Source organism: Rhagoletis zephyria, unplaced genomic scaffold (assembly GCF_001687245.7).
Source record: "Rhagoletis zephyria isolate East Lansing unplaced genomic scaffold, Rhagoletis_zephyria_1.1 Rzeph_scaffold_11052, whole genome shotgun sequence".
Lineage (NCBI taxonomy): Eukaryota > Metazoa > Arthropoda > Insecta > Diptera > Tephritidae > Rhagoletis > Rhagoletis zephyria.
Window position 1 is genome coordinate 1 of NW_016168129.1, and position 19,919 is coordinate 19,919.

At 37.9% G+C, this 19,919-nt stretch overlaps 1 protein-coding gene across 1 annotated transcript; it reads left to right on the forward strand.

The window, feature by feature from the left end:
• Nucleotides 1–1,715: 1,715 nt before the first annotated feature.
• Nucleotides 1,716–19,597, forward strand: Dscam2 (Down syndrome cell adhesion molecule 2; the record flags this gene model as incomplete). Its single annotated transcript, XM_017633063.1, has 9 exons — nt 1,716–1,889; nt 2,203–2,353; nt 2,644–2,924; nt 5,559–6,044; nt 6,147–7,463; nt 9,867–10,154; nt 11,009–11,131; nt 16,547–16,827; nt 19,468–19,597. Coding segments are annotated over 9 exons (3,231 nt in total), but the record flags the coding sequence as incomplete, so codon positions are not given.
• Nucleotides 19,598–19,919: the final 322 nt, after the last annotated feature.

Below are 19,919 nucleotides of genomic sequence, written 5' to 3' on the forward strand. Positions count from 1 at the left end.
AATGCATGAAAATCCTAACCTCAAAAAAATCACCCGTTACATATAATCTGATTTTTCCGCCCAATTCTGAGAGCTTTCGATAACTCCACTATGCCTGTATTGCCTCGGACACTAAAAGCCTTACTCTTTGAATCAGATTGCAGAGTTCACTGGAATTTCGCGCTTGTGGAATTGTATGGGCAGTTGATACAGAATAACATTAGGCAATTCAGTAGGACACGCCTTGTTTGCTTCTTAATTTCTTGAAGTTGATTTGCGTGTCCTATGCTGGCCACCATCCTGTCGCTACGTTAGAGCTTTGAAGACAGATTGGCCGACTTAAATCTTTGTTTTGGCATATTGCCTATTTAACAAGACGTGGGCGGTCTAAAGTATAGCAGCTGGTTCCGCCTGCAATATAATTTCGTCCTACTTAAGGGAAAATAAGTCTGGAATCGTGGTCCCACAACACCCTCACCAACACCTTAAGATGTTTTTGAACCATCGCTATACCTTGTTTGTCAATCATCGGGCAACCACTTGGAGTTCTGCTCCGTTCTTCACGAGTGGGAATATGATCTTTTACCTCTACGTAATGCTGTGAATGGGAACAATTTGGTATGAGAACAGGATTTTGGCCATAGTGATCTCATTTGCCTTTAAGATTTCAAGATGTCTGACAAGGTTTCCTTGTTTGGATGTATTGTTGCTTCCTCTTATATTGCCATATGAAGGTGTGTGAGATTGCGTAGGGCTTTTATATCTGCAGTGGGTGTGTTTTCATTACCCCTCTCCCCATCTAGGCATGCAAGTCGTTGGACTTTTCACAGTTTTTAATGGCTACTGTTTGAGTGGTCTTCCTCCACCATACGAGTGCTCGTTTCACTCTTAGGGGTTGATCATCTGAGTATACACACAGAACGTCATTTTAGGATTTAGCTTTTCGAATAAGCAAATTGATGTTAATGCAGAGGATAATGAGAGAGTATCCTCACATAGGTCAGAATAACTCTTTTCCTCTAGCCACTCAACTACAATTCCCAATAGTTATTGAAACCATATAAAACTTTTGTTTTAGGTTTCTGTGTAAGCAAGATGTGAAAAATCTTCTCCACTCCTTTTGCCTATCATAGTTTGTTCAATTTATTTTCTCGTCTCTGATCTGTAGGCAGCTTTGTAGGTCGATGAATCCTTTCATGCTGGAAACTTTTTGCCAACTAATATATTTCGGAACGTAGCGAAAGAGGAGTTTTTGTCTTGTGGGCTTTATCTTCCAACAGTCTGTCCAAAATAAGTCCCTAGCAATTTTTGGTCTTGTTCCGCTTCTTTGGTGGCTTGAACGCAAATGGTCGAGATATTAAGGAATCCGGATGTATGCTTTAGCGCGACAATCGCTAACCGCAGTAAATGAGAATACTTGGCGACGCAGTCTCTCTCCAACCACAAATCCGACACCAAACTTTACATGGCAGGTGTAGTAGTCTCAGCAAGGTCCTTTGGTCTGCTTACTGTGCTCTATTTATCCCATCTCTTGATTGGCGGTGATGTCTGCCTTTTTTCTCACGGAGACATTAATCAGCCGGGCATGGCCACCTTCCCATTAAGTACGCCCCTCAAATCGTATTCCTTAAGTGTTTCATAGCGGTTATAATACTTCGTTGAAATAATCTGACTTAGTTTATTATATGTTAAGCGGTACGAGTAAAAAATAAATAAATTGTACTTTTTGTTTACAGGCAGTAAGTCTGGTGAATACGAGGAGGTGCGAGAGCGGCCTTTCACCAAATTATTGAGCAACGGTTCGCTGCTACTGCAACACGTTAAAGAGGATCGTGAAGGCTTCTACCTTTGTCAAGCGAACAATGGCATTGGAACTGGCATCGGAAAAGTTATACAGCTAAAAGTAAATTGTAAGTGCAAAGTTGCGTAAGCTCAGAATAGAGCTTTATTATGCCTATCCATTTCGTAAGCTATCAATGTAGGTAAATTTTCGCAAATTCACAAAGCACCTATAGGCATTAATTAAATGCGCCATAGCGATATTATATATATATAGATTCTCTTGTGTGTTTGTGTATACATGCTTATTTGAAGCATTATATTTCATCTCAATACCAACAACTCTGCTGTGTTAAACTTTTAGCATTTTCCAACAACACTCTTTACGTATTCGACATTATTTATACTTTCATGTGTTTCTCCTTTGCATTTTTAATGATACAGCTTCGCCGTACTTTTCATCCACTTCACGCTCGGTAACGGTGAAAAAAGGTGACACAGCGCTTTTGCAATGCTCTGTCAGCGGTGACAAACCGATTAATATCGTTTGGATGCGTTCGGGCAAAAATACGTTGAATCCATCAACAAATTACAAGTAGGTCAAGAGGGACACACGCTGTCACTGCTGTTAACTAAGTATTCCAACTACCATCAAATCATCGTCGCCTTAAACCTACATACATACATATCTCCTCTCAACCCCCCACTCCTCCATCTTCGTCTTCCTCATAGCGTTCATTAATCTTACCCCATCATCCTGTCAACATTAATTTTATCAGCACTTATTTAGTATCCCGCATATTTCCCACAGGAGCATTAATGCCACCTACATAGAAGTGATGAGTCGATTTTTTTTCGCTACATTTCCCATTTGTGTCGTTGCAGAATTTCGGTGAAGCAAGAGGCCACACCTGATGGTGTTTCTGCCGAATTGCAAATACGCATGGTGGATGCCAGCGATAGTGGCCCGTACTTTTGTCGTGCGAGCAATCTCTATGGCAATGATCAGCAATTGGTGCAGCTGCAGGTGCAGGAGCCACCACAACCGCCCACCGTTTTGGAGGCGGCTATGATTTCTAGTCGTTCGGTGAATTTGAAATGGCAACCGAAAACAATGAACACAGCGGATATCTCAAAATACATTGTGGAATTTAAGGAAATCGACCGTAAGTAGCTGAAAAGAAATATTATTAAAATAGATAAGTACTTAGTAAAAATAAAAGAAAAGAGAAAGGGGGAAGAAAACAAAATGTAAAGTAAGATGTAGATAAGCGCTGCACATTAACACATAATTAGGAATATATAGACTTGATAAGAGATAAAATTGACAGATTCTGATATTAAAATCGAATAAACTTTTGATGCCAAATTCATTTTGGATGAAAGGGGTAAAATAACAGCCTGGTATTAACTATAATTAAAACGTGCTTTAACAGCGGAAAACTTCAAGTAGGTAAGCGCTTTTAGATTTTCCAAGCAATTAATATAATTTTGCTACAAAACTGCGCACACACCGAGAAAAAAAATTTTGTTATTAAATATTACCAAAATTTGATTATGCATATACTCAAAAAAGCGATTTCCTAAAAGTTAGTCCCCTTTCAGACACGTAAAGTCTTGCTTTCATGTCTGCTCGTTCGTTGGTGAAGGAGGTGGGAAGAGAGAGGAAGAGTACAGATACCTCCGTACCATTAATTCGTTTCAAGTTTTCTTGTTCGCTTTTGATCTTTTCCTTGCTTCCCGTTTAAAGAACCAAGTAGTTGAATTCAATAAAACTTGATACGTGTGGAAGCAAAGAGAAAACACAAAAGAGAATGCGATAAAAATTGCTTTCAAGACTTGACGTGCCTGAAAGGGGACTTAGGATGGTACATACAAGTTTACGTAAAAATAGGGAACAATACTGCACTAAAGCCAAATTGTCTTAAGCCAAATAATTTGATGTACTAAGTTTAGTAGCTTATATTATATCTTTATTTATTATACCCGAGCGCACTTGTGCATTATATATAAGTAGTATTATAACTTTGTTCACATAACGGTTGTTTGTACCAGGCAAAATGAATCGAGATAGATATAGAAAAATGTATANGAATCGAGATAGATATAGACAAATGTATACATAAATGATCAGAATGAAAAGAGAAATCGATTAAGCGGTGACTGTCTGTCCATCCGTCCGTCTGTGCACACGATAACTCGAGTAAAAATTAAAATATCTTGACGAAACTTGGTACGTGTACTTATTTCGGGCGTAGGACGGATGGTATTGAAAATGGGTAAAATCGGACAATAACCACGCCTACCTCCCATATAACGGTAATTTTCAGAAAAACGAAAACTGCGAATTTTTAGTAACTACTGAAAATTATTCACTCAAAATTGATATTTACAATAATTTTTAGACGAAAAATAAGAATATTATAAATTTTTTTTAAATGGGCGTAGCCACGCCCACTTATGGTTACATGTGTATGTCTTGGCAACCGTTGCACCGCAGTTGGACTTGGTACAGCATACCAAATGGCCCAAAATTTTTAAAATCGGACAATAACCACGCCCACATTCCATATAAGAGTAATTTAGAGAAATACGAAATATTCGATAAATCAGTAAATATTAAAGCTAATTTATTCAAAATTGACGCTTGCAACAATTATTTACCAATTACAATTATTTACCACTTATGATCACATAGTATATGTATCTCGGTAACAGTTCTACCAATTTGTTATTTTAGTAAACTAAATATTATTTTTGCTATTATTTATATTAGCTCAATTTAATAAATAAACAATTAAAAACAATACTATTTGTTATATCTTATTTATTTATACATCTTTCCGATTATTTTGTATGTGATTACCCGGGTACCCCGGTTGGACTATTCGAGTGCAGTTTTTTAAATTCAAAATTTTCTGGACTGAAAAGAAATATAAAATATTTTAAATGCATTTCTTCAGCTAAAATCAGTCAAATCGTGGGGATCCGGGAGGGTTTGGAAAAATTGTTCCAAGAAAAAAAGTTATCTGATACAATATGTGTCGATGGGTACCCGGGTCCCCGGTTGGGCACACAAGGGTTTACTTAAATTTACGATTTTTTTATTTAACTAACTATTTATGTGTAATAATTATAGCTACTTCTCTCTTGACTTTATAACTGTACTATTCATTTATATTCTCTTCTATACCTTTTAAATTAAATAGGTAGGCATATATGGAAAAGTATATATTTATATACATATAATATTATCCGCTGGGTAGCGCTGGAGTGCAGTTATACATATAAAATAATATTTATTGCATGAAGCCGGTTAGTTGCTTAAGAAACTTTCTTCAGAAGCAATGAACAAGTATTTTTTAGCAAAAAAAAACCGACTTCAACTCCCATATAAAAAAAAAAATATATATATATATATATATCTCATGATTCACTGAAAAAAAAAATATATATATTCCAACGAACTGATAACCTCCTCCTTTTTTGGAAGTCGGTTAAAAATGAATAGAATCCAAAACGATGAGTGGGCTAGGTACGTATCAAAGAGAGGCTTCACTGGTTCGAAATCCAGATATATATAAAAAAAAAGAAATTCAGAAAAACGCCCTACATTAGCTAACTAAATTGTCGTCAAATATGTCTATATGTGCAGTTGCAGCGTGCAGAGTCTGGGGATTATTAGCCTAGTTTCAATACTAATAAACATTTATATTCTTTAAAAATGTAAAAACCCAATTTGAATTATTCTAACGCGTATCGCTAACTCTCCTCCTTCCTACCTACTTCACATCATACAGCACTCTTCATCGAGCAGTGGCAACAAGTAGAGGTCAAAGATCCACCAACGTACACAACGTTAATTGAAAATCTTAAGCCAGCAACACGTTATTCCTTTCGCGTAATAGCCGAAGGCACTGCCGGCCGCAGCGCACCGAGTCAAGAGTTAGTGGTGCGCACCGAACCACAACGTCCCGCCGGACCGCCGCTCAATCTCTCAGTACGTCCATTGTCTTCCACCGAGTTACTAGTCAGCTGGTTGGCACCGCTCGTAGAATTGCGTCACGGCGACATACAAGGCTACAATGTTGGCTACAAATTGGCCAGCTCGGGTAACTCGGCATACAATTTTACCTCAGTGTCCGGTGATGGGGATGGTGGCACCGGCGAACTCTTGCTAAGCGGCTTACAGAAATTCGCGCGATACAATGTTGTTGCGCAGGCCTTCAATCAGGTGGGACCCGGTCCACTCTCTGAGCCGGTTTCGGCGCAAACAATGGAAGACGGTGAGTTGGCTACTTTGGTGAAATATTATTTGTTATTGTAGTTAATAGTCCGTTTATTGCCTTTTATTAAATAAATTTATATTCAACTATATTTCGTGACAGTGCCAAGTCGACCGCCGGAGGATATACGTTGTGCCGCATTGACCTCACAATCGCTGCAAGTTTCGTGGCAGCCGCCGCCAATCTACCATACCAATGGTCTCTTGCAGGGTTACAAATTAATTTTCGAGCCTATTCTGGACGACTTTTCCCTCAACAAAGACGAAGTTGAATCACGCAAGACAACTGCCCTAACCACAGTGCTGACGGGATTACGCAAGTACACCAACTACAGCATACAAGTGCTGGCACACACACGCATGGGTGATGGCGCGCTATCCAACCCACTCTACTGCCACACCGAGGAGGATGCGCCCGAAGCGCCGGCTGACATCAAAGTGGTCGTTAGCTCACCGCAATCTTTGTCTGTCTCATGGTTGCCACCTACGGAACCGAATGGGGTCATCACAAAATATAATCTATATACGCGCGTCGTAAACGGGCGAGAAGAACTGAATAATGAAAAACGTAGTTTGCCGTCACAGCAGGCGCATTACGAGGCGAAAAATCTGCATCCTCACATGGAGTACCAGTACTGGGTGACCGCCTCCACGCGTGTTGGTGAAGGCAAAAGCTCGCGTGTCGCCTCACAGATTACAACCAATCGTGTGCCCGCACGCATTGTCTCCTTTGGTGGTCCGATAGTGCGGCCATGGCGTTCAACTGTTACGTTGCCGTGCACGGCAGTTGGCAAACCGAAACGTGAATGGTACAAGGCGGATTCACTGCTGCGACAAGGCGGCCTACACAATTCTCAGCTACTTGATTCAGGCGACTTGATTATCTCGAGTTTACAGATTTCGGATAGTGGCAACTACAGTTGTCAGGTGGACAACGGCATTGGCACGGATCGGCTGACGCACGTACTATTGGTGCAAGTGCCACCTTCGGCGCCGGTGCTGTATGTGACTAGCGCTACTTCGAGCAGTATTCTGATGCACTGGAAATGCGGATTCACTGGTAATGCACCAATCACTGGCTATACGCTCTTCTATCGACGCGCTAACAGTAATATGGATGAGATGCTTTTGTCACGTCATGCATCTAGTCACGAACTGAAGGGGCTGGTGTGTGGTAGCACTTATCAAATTCATTTGACGGCTCACAATAAGGTGGGCACCTCACCTGCCAGCATCACTTTGCATGTGCGCACGCAAGGGCAATCACCCGGAATGCCGTCAACCACCAGCCTGATTGCACCCAACTCTACTACAGTATTGGTGCGTTTGCACACATGGCCAGACAATGGTTGTCCGATGCTTTACTTCGTGCTGCAATACCGGCCGGTGACCGATGAGCCTGAGCGCGATTGGATATTGGGTAAGTAGAAGATTGTATGCAGCCGAAAAAGAAGTTTTCTTTTTCAATTCAGTATGCGAGCACAAAAGGTCAATGCAAATTTATTAAAAGAAATATCCTTTAAGGCTAGTGCGGTGACATATGAAATTATGTGTTATTAATTGCATTTAGATATTATTAAATTTCAGCTATTCATCTCATAAACATAAATTTAATGCAGTGACAAATACATACAGTTGTTGTGATATATACATATACATACATATTTACACATTTATTAGGATAAACCTTAAAAATATCAGCATCAAAATTATATATGTGGCACCCCTTTAGATTATTGTCGGCTATCGACCATTTGATTAGCTCGGGACCATCGATGGGATGATGCCACTTGCTTCTCTTTTTTGCCAAATTACGCCAGCACTTGCCTCGCCCAAGTCTCTACTACGCTCAAGGCGCTATGTGCTAAAGCGCATTACTGTCAGTCTACTGTCCGCTTCGATAGCTCGGATGCTGTGTGCCTCTCTGTTGCCATACCCACCCCATGCTGGTCAAAGGGAGCTTCGTGCCTATACATTGATCAGCGTTTTTTTTTTCATCAAACGCGCCACCGGTTCCAACATTAAAACGTGTTTAGAAGTCTACTCTGATCGCGACTACCATCTTTGACTATGCAGGAACCACCTCAGATCTTGAAATCATTTGATTTCTGACGCCCTTTTTAAAAGTTTTTTTTCTTCTTACCTTATTTTCACTCGTTATCGCGCGATTGTCGGGCGAGTCGTTATTGGCTGTCTTGCTGGCATAATATGCTGCGTATCTCTTTATAGCAGCGCCCCAGTACTCTTTCATTTCATTTATTTTAGTCTATGACTTTAACAATCTTACAGACTAGATTACATAATAGGTTAGAATAATAGAAATTATATTAATTATACAATGTACAAATGTATACAACGAAGTAAATAAGAGTCAGAAACCCACTAAGAAGAACTTAGAATCGAGATTGTAATACCTAGACAGTCTGTTAGATATACATAGATAGATCATTTGATGATCTATTGTGCCCTCCTCTCTTCACAATACCTCCTCCAAGCCTAGGTCCGTCAGAAAGTTCCATAGCGTTTTCGGGGATAGAGCGTGAATGTGCTTAAGCATCACACTCAATAAGGATGTAGAGTGGTGTTTCGCTGGAAGAGGCCAAAATCGGCAAAGTTCATTTACCTTATCCCCAGCTTATAAAGATGCCAATTTAGTCTGCAGTGTCCTGTTGGGAAACCTGTTAATATTCTCCACTTCCGCTTTGGAAGGTTAATTAAACTTTGGCATCTTCTTTAGTTACACCCTCCCAGTAGACGCTTTGTCTGACGCATTCCTATCAAACTATGCCCCTCCTGAGCTCCTCCTTTATAGTATTGGGACCCACTTCCAGTAAGGGCTCGGGGCCAACTGGAGTGATGGCTGCCGCCTCTCTTGCGAGACAGTTTTCCGCATCGTTCCCTTACTGCCAGGCACCCACGCCAGTCTGATGTTATTCTGCCTCTCTATGCACTCAAGGACCAGGTATGATTTGATTTCAAAAGATAAAAGAGCCTTGAGTGCCAACTGCTGTAACTTAGAATTATAATTCTCTTATTTCGGTATCCTCTATTAATGATGGTCTCCACACACAAATATATGGCGTAAACTTCTGCCTGAAATATGCTCAGATATTTCCCCATAGGGATGGAGATCCTGGTCCTGGGTCAAAAATTTCAGCACCGATTTATTCTAGGGTCTTCGAGCCGTCTGTGTACCAATGCAGTGTAGACGGTCTATTACGCCCACATCTTTTCGACGTCAAACTTTCGCCGCGCAGCTTGGGGCACGTTCTTCTTTGCACAGAGGCTCGAGCGGACCTTGGCTGCGGCAAATGAGTGAGCCAATTCGATATTTGCTCCTCAGGTGTAACGCAGGTGAAGAACGCTTGAATAATATCTTCGATCATTTGTTCAGGGCGCCTCCAATAGCTTTGTGGATATTTTGAGACTGGTGTCTAGTTCCACAAACATTACGTTATGTGTCGCGGCTAAGTCAATCAGCCTCTCTGTTGATTTAAAGGCAAAATTTTCTGACTGTTGTACCCAATATGCCTTATATACTCACCTTTGCATTAAAGTCGCCAAACACGATTTTATAATCGCGGCAATTCGTTGACTTATGAGGATGAAGTTGGAGACAAGCAGTCGGACCCTTCGCTCAATGAAAAATTCCTATATGTTCAAAAGTTAAATTTCCCCCCATTTAAGGATCGATAAGTAAAATCAGAGTATTTCCACATCAATTAGAACACACATAATGCAATTTAGTGCCAACTTACTGAAATTGAGTTGCTTAATATATTACCATTGCCTTTGTTTTTGCTATCTTTATTCCATTTCACAGTATCGAACGCTTTAAAACCGCAACGTCGTTTCACCATTTCCGGACTACAGCCATCGACTCTCTATCAGCTGCGCATGGAGGCACATAATGTGGCCGGTGTTTCGCAGGCCGAATTCACATTTGTCACTCTCACCAAGGATGGAGAGCAGCCACCGCCGGAGATAGTGCAGCGCGGTCAACGTGGCACCAACGTTTTCTATGGAAATGTGAATCTATTGATACCGAGCATTGCCACATTGTCGGGCATGATTTGCACAATAGCGCTGGTGGTCATGTGCTATCGACATAGTGAGTACCAAATACACAGACAATTGTACATGTAAACTGCCAGTGGGGTTGGGACGGACAAGACGGAAACGACCGGCCGGTGTCATGTGAATGTAAATGGCTGAGTGGGTCATCATTCTTTGGCACTAACAAAACAAAACAAAAGCAAAACCAACGCAAAACAAACACAATACTACCAGCATTCACAAACAAACAAACAAACAAACCAACAAGCGTACAAACAAAACGGAAAACGTGTGAATGAACTACCGAACTCTGTACGGTTGTTTGTTTGCTGAAGAGTAGGTGGTGGGCGCTGAACAAAAATGGGAGCCCGACGACAATCGTTTGAACAGACAAAACGACTAACTAACTGAATAACCAAACAAATCAATGAACGTAAACGCAAACGTAAATGCCTACAAACATGCCAACACATAAGTGTACATACAAAACTGCTGCAGTTGTACTGCAGGATGAACAGGATGAAGGATACGCATATGCACGTTGGCGGTGGTGCACAGTCGCATGCATGTACGTATTTATGTGGGCCTCAATGTCTCACAGCATACGTTGAACGTGTATACGTCGAGAAAATAAATTTTACGTTGTTACAACAAATTGAATTTTAATTGGCATGACGCCGACCAAATGCTGTGCAGTAAATAACGCAAAGCTTTTACTTTTTGTTGGTGTTAGTCGTGTTATTGCTGCTATTATATTTGATTTTGTTATGTTTTGAATTCCACATGGCGCATTGAATTTACTTCTCTTCCGCCTACATATGTACATACATACATATGCATTCTCTCTCTAACAACAAAATCTATACTCGAACTGCTGCTAAAATTTTCTTTTGATTGTTTTTCGTATAGAACAAGGAAATCGTATACAAAAGGAATCGCTGGAGAATCGTCAGAACTCGGAGGCAGCGCAGCGGGAACGTTATTATGCCACCATTCACAAAGTGTCGATGCAGAATAACGACAAAATTCCTGGTAAGTTATTACTATTGGTTATGTGTTGTTCTTCTTGTTGTTGTTGTGTTCAGTGCGACTTCAGAATGGTCGAAAAGAATGGAAATGGAAATAGCTTGCGGAAAGTGAGTTTTCATATGTACATACTAGGGCATTCAATCCCGGGATCCCGGACACTTTTCCATGTCCCGAAATTCCGGGATTAAAGCTCCAGGATCCCGATATTTTTACTGATTCATTTACAGAAGGTCCATTCTTTTGCAACCGAGCGACAAAAGAACACTCGCTTAATTGACGAAATACACGCAAAGCAACAACACAAACTCGGCTATTTATCCGAGTTCAGCCAGGTCGGTTAAAACAAACGCGACCTGAAGAGTAGTGTTGTTAAGTGAAAAAACTGCTCTATTGTGAATTGTTAATGGGAAAGTGGAGAGGGAAATTTTTGTTTTCGTATATGCATGATTTGTATTTTAAATAAATATATATTACGCAAATACCTCGCATAATTACAAATTTCTATTGTTTCTTATGTATAAACCGCGTTGAACTAATCACATGTTTCTTTCCAGCTACCAACAGGGTTGCTTAAGTAACTAAAAAGAAATTTTACCCGAGTTGAGCGTTCTTTTTTCGCTCGCTTACAAAAAAATTCAGGAAAATTTGGATTCAAAGTGAACTTGAGCCATTTGCACTTGGAATTGAATTTCAGGACCTGCCTGAGTAACTGTTCTTATTCAAATATTTTGTGCAAGAACTGTGTAATAACGCAAACTATTTTAGAGTGTGGCAGAGTTGTTCTTCATTTTTAGTTTCTATCACACAATTCTTGTAGGGTACATATTATTACACCCGCAAACATAGTTGACCGCGAAAAGAAGTTTACCTGTCCTTCTTGGCCGTCAAATAGTTTAACGCGTCTTTCTTCGCCGTCAACTATGTTAAGAGTTGATGTTTTTTTTTCGCGGTCAACTTTTGAGCTTGCGCCTTTGTTCGTGTCTCGTGACAATTTCAATATTCGCGTCGAAAAGTAGCACATTTCTGATTTTTTCGTGGAAAAGTAGCATATTTCACTATTTGCGTGGAAGAGTAACACATTTCAAGTTTTCGCGTGGAAGACTAGCACATTTCAGAAAAGTATAATTTATATTGAAAATTCAAGTGCTTTTATTATATTCTATTATATTATACATTTTATGAAATTTAGACGGTATATTCAAATTTCAAAAATTTTAGTTTTCTACAAAGTTTTACACTTGGGTTTATATGGATTTTTTCAGAGAATGAACTTTATTTTAATGAAAATTCTTAAAAATAAATAAATAAACATAAGTGGAAAACAATATCACTTTGAAATGAGGTGCTCTTGATATGACTGCATGTACATATGTGTATGTTTCTCGTGTTTATAAATAGATTCCTTGAGGAAGACGCGAATATGGGTCGAAACAAGTAGGAGGAAAATAAACGTTTACGTCCATACACAACATTAAATTTCAGCTTAGTCGAGGAGAAATAATAATAACATAGTACTTGCATGCGTGGTTTTTGTACGGCTGCTAGTACCACTTTATATGAATTCGCTACTCTTCCACGTGAGAATCTGAAATGGGCTACTTTTCGACGCGAATAATGTAATGTGCCAGTCTTCGGACCGAATAGTGAAACGTGCTAGTCTTCCACGGTAATTTGAAATGTGCTACTCTTCGTTGGGAACGAAGTCCCGGGATTGTTAAAATGCTTCGGGATTATATGCCCTAGTACATTCCATTGAAGGTGCAATTTATTTGGTAGTAATCTCTTTCTTTTCTGAGCGAAAGACGCTCTTATGCGATGGAAAATACTTTGCTTGGTTATGAAGTCACAGTTGGACTTCCGTCAGCGTTTAATTTACCACCGAGCACTCTATTTTACAAACAAATTTATATGCAAACGCTAAATATATACATACATATGTGGTATCTAAAAGGCGTAAAAATCATTAACTAATGGTGATTCATTTTATTTTCGGGCGGAAGTTCAGTGCGCTATTGTGGGTGGCACTATAATTCAATGGGGGTATTGAGCAAGTGACCTGGTACTCGAACAAAAGAGGTGATGAGCTCAAACCAACGAATGTTGTCAAAGGTGTTGCTTGAGATAATCAGCTCTTCTTCCCAAGAGCCTGGTCAGGTGCTCAATTTAGTGAATACCCTTCATACAACAATTCTGCTGGAATCCGAGGCAGTTTGACCTAAGTGATAATATGTTTAGCCTTCGATAGACACATCACTTCCGTTTGACGTTGTACTGAAATATTGGTGTCCTTCAAAAGCGTGTTAAGAAACTTTTAATTCCACAAATATTTAATGAGTTAAAGGAATTATTACAATATGAGTTTCATTCGAAATTAGTTTTAAAAGGCTTTACTTCCGAATTATATTTATATGTGTTGCCACATGTTTAAAAGGTCAAATTCAACTTGAGTTGTGGCAATTTGATAATTGAAATATGAATTGGAATATGGATCTCAGACGAAAGAGATTTAAGAAGGTTTTAGTTTGAAAAAAAGGGTTGCCACCTGCGTGAAAAGTTGAAATTATCACAAGTTAAATACAATATTAAAAGATAAGAGTCAAGGGAAAAAGTGTGAAGATGTCTAAGACTGCCGGCGAGCAGGCAAGAGAAGTCTCATCATTTGTCTATTTCAAAATCAATTCGCTCACAGGGTAGATAACCGTTCATAACCAGCTGGGCGCTGCTATGTACCATTATCGGTTTAATTTAAGATTAATTTATAATTAAATAGATATTAACGAGGGAGGTATATTTTAACTTTCAAATTACAAGATAATCTACGGGTATGTAAACCTAGTATAATATGGACAAACAAGGTCAAACATTCATTTTTTCGGGTATCCAGGCAGCGATTGAGCTTTAGGCTCCGTAAATATCATTTCTAGCCCAATAAAACAATGTAGAGAAAAAGTTATGGGTTTAGCTGGTAGGTATATCGTTGCACTGCTATGTGTGCAGGGGCATTCATGACAACCTTGATTTTTAGGGTTAGCGTCTTATTATAAGGATGCAAAAGATTCTCCAGGTTGCGGTGTGCCCTATGAATTAACTAGCTACATATAAGCCAACCAATATAAAATTATAAATTATTAAACCAAATGGGAGCATGAATACGAATTTTCTAAATCACTTGCGAAAATATTTCTTATGAACCAATTAACCCACGTTCAAAATTTAAACCAAATAAAAGAAACTTTTTAATAGGGGTTACCACCCGTTTAAATAGTTATATTAAAATTTACTAACAGGTTAAACGAAATTCTACCATTTGATTTGAAGCAACCGAAATTTAAAGAATCTTTTGAAAATGTCTGTAATAGGGTTGGCACCTATTTGAAAGTGGAATTAAAATTAAAATTAATAAAAAGAAATATTAAAATATGGGTATCAACCTAAAGGCCGGGCCACATAGCACTTTCGCGTTGGCTTTGGCGTTGGCGTTGGTTTCAGAACGCACGTTAAAAGTATGCTTGCTACAATGAACGCTTGGCAGCGAATGCTTGGGCCACTAAATTAACATACCAACGGCAGACAAATTAATATTTCATATCAATAATTGCATTAAAAACGATATTTCTTGCCCGCACTTGAATAAAATGGAAAAATATTTCACATAGTTTTATTTATTTGCAACAGCTGACGAGCGACGCACGCGAAAAGTTGAGATTTGGCCATCTTTTTGCTTTGTGTTGGCGTGAGCATTGTCGAATTTTGGCTAAGTGGACGGCTGCATTTGAATTCATGTATTCATAGTCAGCTGTTGAAGCGACGCCAACGCCAACGCAACGCCAAAGTTCTATGTGGACGGGCCTTAAGAAGATATATTTCGAAGATATTTTCGAAACTGTTCGCCACTCGTTAAAAGCCAAATTCAATTTAACCAATAACTGAAATGAGTTATTGCAATACGGATGTGAAACGAAAGAAATTTTCGAAAGTATTTTTTAAAAGGGTTGCCACCTATTTAATTTAAATCTTACCAATAAGTTAAAGGAGATAATATCTACAATGTGGAAAAAGGCTTAAGAAAACTTTGTTTTTAAGATAGTTTTGAAACGGGTGTCACCTTTACAAGAAAGACTTGCATCCAAGCGATTATTTTCAATCGAAATATCTTTCGTATTCTCATCAAGTTATTTTGAAAGCATTGTATAAAGCATGGAGGAATTATACCAGGTGAAGTAATTAGTGCGAAGAGAAAGATTCTAACACTGCCTTATTTGAAAATTTGCCTATAAAGTTTGACTATAGGGCAGCCGAATGTCAGAAAATAAAGCGAGAAAGCTGTTTTATTATTTCGCCTGTTTATTGCGCCATGTGTATAAGATACTTTACACGTTTCCCAAATTTAAATTAATTTATGCTATTTCGAATGCAACTAGCCAATACACGCTTGCTTTGCTATCTTCGAAATCAAGCTTCCTTAAGCCTCTTTCTTTTTTATCAAACTTTATAATTAAACAGATTTTGAACTTTTTCATAGGTAGTAACGCTCTTCAAAAATATTTTAGAGATAAAGCTTCTCTGAATCTCTCTCATTTATATATATATATTTTCAAAATAAAGCTTTTTTTAAACCTTTCCCGTTTGACATCCCAATTACAATATTTCATTTAACTTGTAATTTAAATTGATTTTAACTTTTTGAGCAACGTGCTTTTGTTCGACGCCGTAATTATTGAAATATTTTACTTAGCCTATTAATTAATTGCATTTAACTTTTAAAAAAGGTGGCAAATCTATTTAAAAGATATCCCTTAGCTAACTCAGGTCACACATTGTCTACGTGCTAACCTTCATTCCAATCCATTCAGCTGTTTTTGTCTGACTGAGTAACAAGCATCCTGATATCCAAACATTCGAACTTTCACATTTATTATATTAGTAAAATTACCTCCCTCTGAGAGGTACATGTCCCCGTATTATGTAGGTATGTATAGTAGATGTATATTGTCGCTTAAACAATATCTGAACAAAGCTACCCATTTACGTACATGCAAGTATGTATGTATGTGCTCATGTTTAGCGTTCACCTTAGTTTAATATAAATATATTTTTATTCGTGTATACTTGTTCATGCCCTTGTCAAAGTGCAGTGACATTACTCACCGCTAATGCCAATTAAATAAATCACAGCGCCTTACTACCAACAATCACAACAACACCCTCCCAACGTTTCAACAGTAAAGAAAGCAACGCAATGTCAAAGCCATTTCCATTTCCATTTCCATTTCCATTCCAATTATTTACTAATTAATGTCGTTTGCTGTTTGTTATAGGTGCCTCTTTATATATTTACAGCTACATGTGTGCCTATGTGGATGTATGTCATTGACTTTTTTTCTGCTTCCTCTCTTTTTTTCTGCCTTCTACAAACAGAGACATCCGAGGATATTTCACCGTATGCCACATTTCAATTATCCGAGACGGGAAACATGTCACAGCCACATCATGCCGGCCCAGCTAATACGCTTTTGCATTCCTTTATGTATCACGAGCGTGCCTTGACCGAGGGTTGCTCGTCACCACCACCCGCAGCGGTATTAAAACCAACCCAACACCAAAATCACCACCATCACCTGAATTATCATTACAACCACAATCAACGTCCAACTAAGACAAACTATAATCATTATCAGACCTCGCCATTTCATAATATCGTGCGTTTAATTTCTTATCTGTTTTTATTTAGATTTTGTTTGTAATTTGTGTTGTTGTTGTTTGAAATCATGTATGCTTTTAAATATCTAGAGTGCTAGAAAAGAATTGACTTAGTCCGTTTTTTTTTAATTTTCGTAAGGCGCATAATTGTAGTCGAAAGAAAGTTGATTTATTGGTAGACAAAGAAGCGTTTTTGTGGTTTTATGTAATGAATCAAGGAAGTCTAGTGCGCACTAGCGCAAGTTACGTCTTCCGCTAAATACTTTGATGACATTCTGGTATACTGCAACTATGGCTTATTCCTTACTGAAGTTAATAAAGGTTGGTTTAGCGCAGTGATGCGCAGAGAGAGCTTTTACTCTGAACTAGGGTTGCCAATTATACTATTTTTTCGGACTGCGTACTATATACTGATGGAAAAAAATATAATATACAGAAATGCTATATTTCTTTATTTATAAATATTTCTTTATTTATATAATTTGCAAAAAATAATGTATATTAAAATGGATGAGCTTTATCCTGAATGAAAAATATTGAAAAAAAAATTCTTTCATATAAAAGGTTATACTTAGATTATTAATAGAACCACAGATCAAAAATTTCAACATTAAAAAAAGAATGAACTACCAAATTAACTTAAAATTATTTCGTTCCTGCTCTCTATTCCTGCAACTTCGGCATTCACAGAAAGAGTTTTTTCTATTATGAATGTCAAATGGCGAGATGAGAGAAACCAAGTGACTATCTCTCTAATAAAAATGAACTTTTGATATATATTAATTTAATTATTGATTGCTAAGAAAGAAAAAAGATGTAGCCTTAAAAACCCTTTTTATTTTTTTTTTTTAATATAATACTATATTTATTTGAAGTGTACTATATTTTTTCAGATTTTTTTCAAAATGTACTATAAATTCCTTAGAAAATGTTGGCAACCCTACTCTGAACATACCTATATGAAATCTAAAAAAGCTCTCCTCTGACATCCTCTGTACAAAAACATTTACGAACAAAAGCAAAGACCTGAGATAGCTCTTAACCAATGTGAGTCTCTATCGACGATAACCAAAGAGAACTTTTACTCTCTGTGCGTCCATAAAAAATCTATAACAACATTTAAAAACCTTCTCTGGCGGGATATGTTTGGAGAGTGAATGGTATTTAAAAAGGATTAAACGCAGGCGCATAAATTTTATATTGCCGCGAAAAGAGATAGGCTGTGTATCTCTGTCTGCGCTGATATAATGCTCTTTTAAGGTTTCTATAGATTTTGTTCAGGCGCGTGCAGAATCAATAAATGACACAAGCGCAAAGATTTTGTTTTAATATCTAGACACACCGAGTAACGTACAGCAGGGTATCCAAAATTTTTATTTGTCGTAGAATTATAAAAATCCATAACGACTTGAAGTTTAACTTTTGCATAAGAAGCTGTACAGGGAATAACTCCGTGCATCAATACATTGCATAAATGAAACATTTAACATACATAGTGCGATAAAAGAGCTCAGTTGTATAACACCCCGCCAAGAATCAGCTAATCAGCTGGGACACTTTGTAAAGTACTTTCGGATACGGAGGGCTGCGGATACCAGACGACCACCGGATCTCTGCCTGCGCGAAGGACCTTCTTTCTCCGCCACTCGAGATCAATTATGGATATAAAGCTAAAAACGTTCCTCTAAAAAAATACAGTCATAGAAATTGTATTAGTAAAAGAGTACGGGCTCTCTCGGTTCAAAAATGTTTTAAGTAAAAATAAGTTAAGTAAAAATAAAAGTTTGTGCAGTCAGTGAATCCAGGAACGATATGAACTTTAACATATCCAACAATGTTCTGAAACCTTATTGTGATATATGATGTAAGGCGACAAATAATGGGATTTTAATGTAAATAGGTTTATTCGTGAATTCAGTTAACTCCGGTTATGCGCCACTAACTTGTAGACGCGGTAGAGAACAGTTTTCTTGACTAAACGACTCTTAATAACCTCAAAGCGGTTCTTAAAGTTCTGTTTGCTAAAGTTGTTAAAAGTAGCTTTTTCAGTAGCTGTTTACTTTCAGGGCCATCATAGCTTAATTAGTTTTAGCGCCGTTTTCTCGAATAGCTTTTAAAATTTAACTGTGTACCTTTAAACAAAAATTTTCTTCTAAAAATGTGTGTTTGTGTTTCAGATATATTCTAAAAGCTACTTTAGAAAACGGACTTTAAATTTTCACATTTTTCTATTTTTCCTTAGTACCTTTTTTTTAAAAAGTAAGTTTATGTAAACAAAGAAATCGAATACTGAAATCATATAGTGTTGATATCACTTACATACTACGAAGCTCCTCCACTCACTGCCTATACTTTAGTATCATTTAGTAAAAAAAAGTGATAATTTTCCTCAACTTACTGCTTTCAACTATTAAGTATATTTGGCAAATTTTTATTATAATTTTTTTGTTTTTTTTTGTTTTTATTTATTTTTTTCTTTGTAAGTTGCTAATCCTCCATCCCCGCTCGCTTCGCTTTCATACCATACGTGCCTGCTGGTTAAATTTTAATTGACTTTTACATTTTCTCGCTTTGTTTTCCATTTCACATGAATTCGCACGTGCTTGTTTGCTACTTGATGTTGTTTGCTATCCAATTAGTCTTCGAAGAATCGTCGCCGCCATTCGCGGAAAACTGAGCCAGAGAGTGAGGAGTCCGAATCGGATCAGGATCAATTGACGTCAAGTCGTACGGAGTCATCCAATCAGCATGAGGGAAAAATAAAGCATAGTAAGTTTTGTTGTTATGTTTTTTTTTTGCATTTTATCTTAACAACTTTTTAATCCCGCTGGCACAAAAAATTTGTTGGCATGAGATTTTACACTACATCCACACATTGTTGATTTATATGTATACTATACACACTTTGTTTTTATAGATAAATAAATACATAAGTATGTACAGATGTAAGTATTTAATGAAATGTGATGAACTTGTTTAATGAAAATCTAAGCTGTAAAATACATAGTTCGAAACCAACAGTATTCTCATTACTACATACACAGATACCCGGGTCTTTCAAAAACTCAGCTGGGCAACGTTTGCCCGGCAG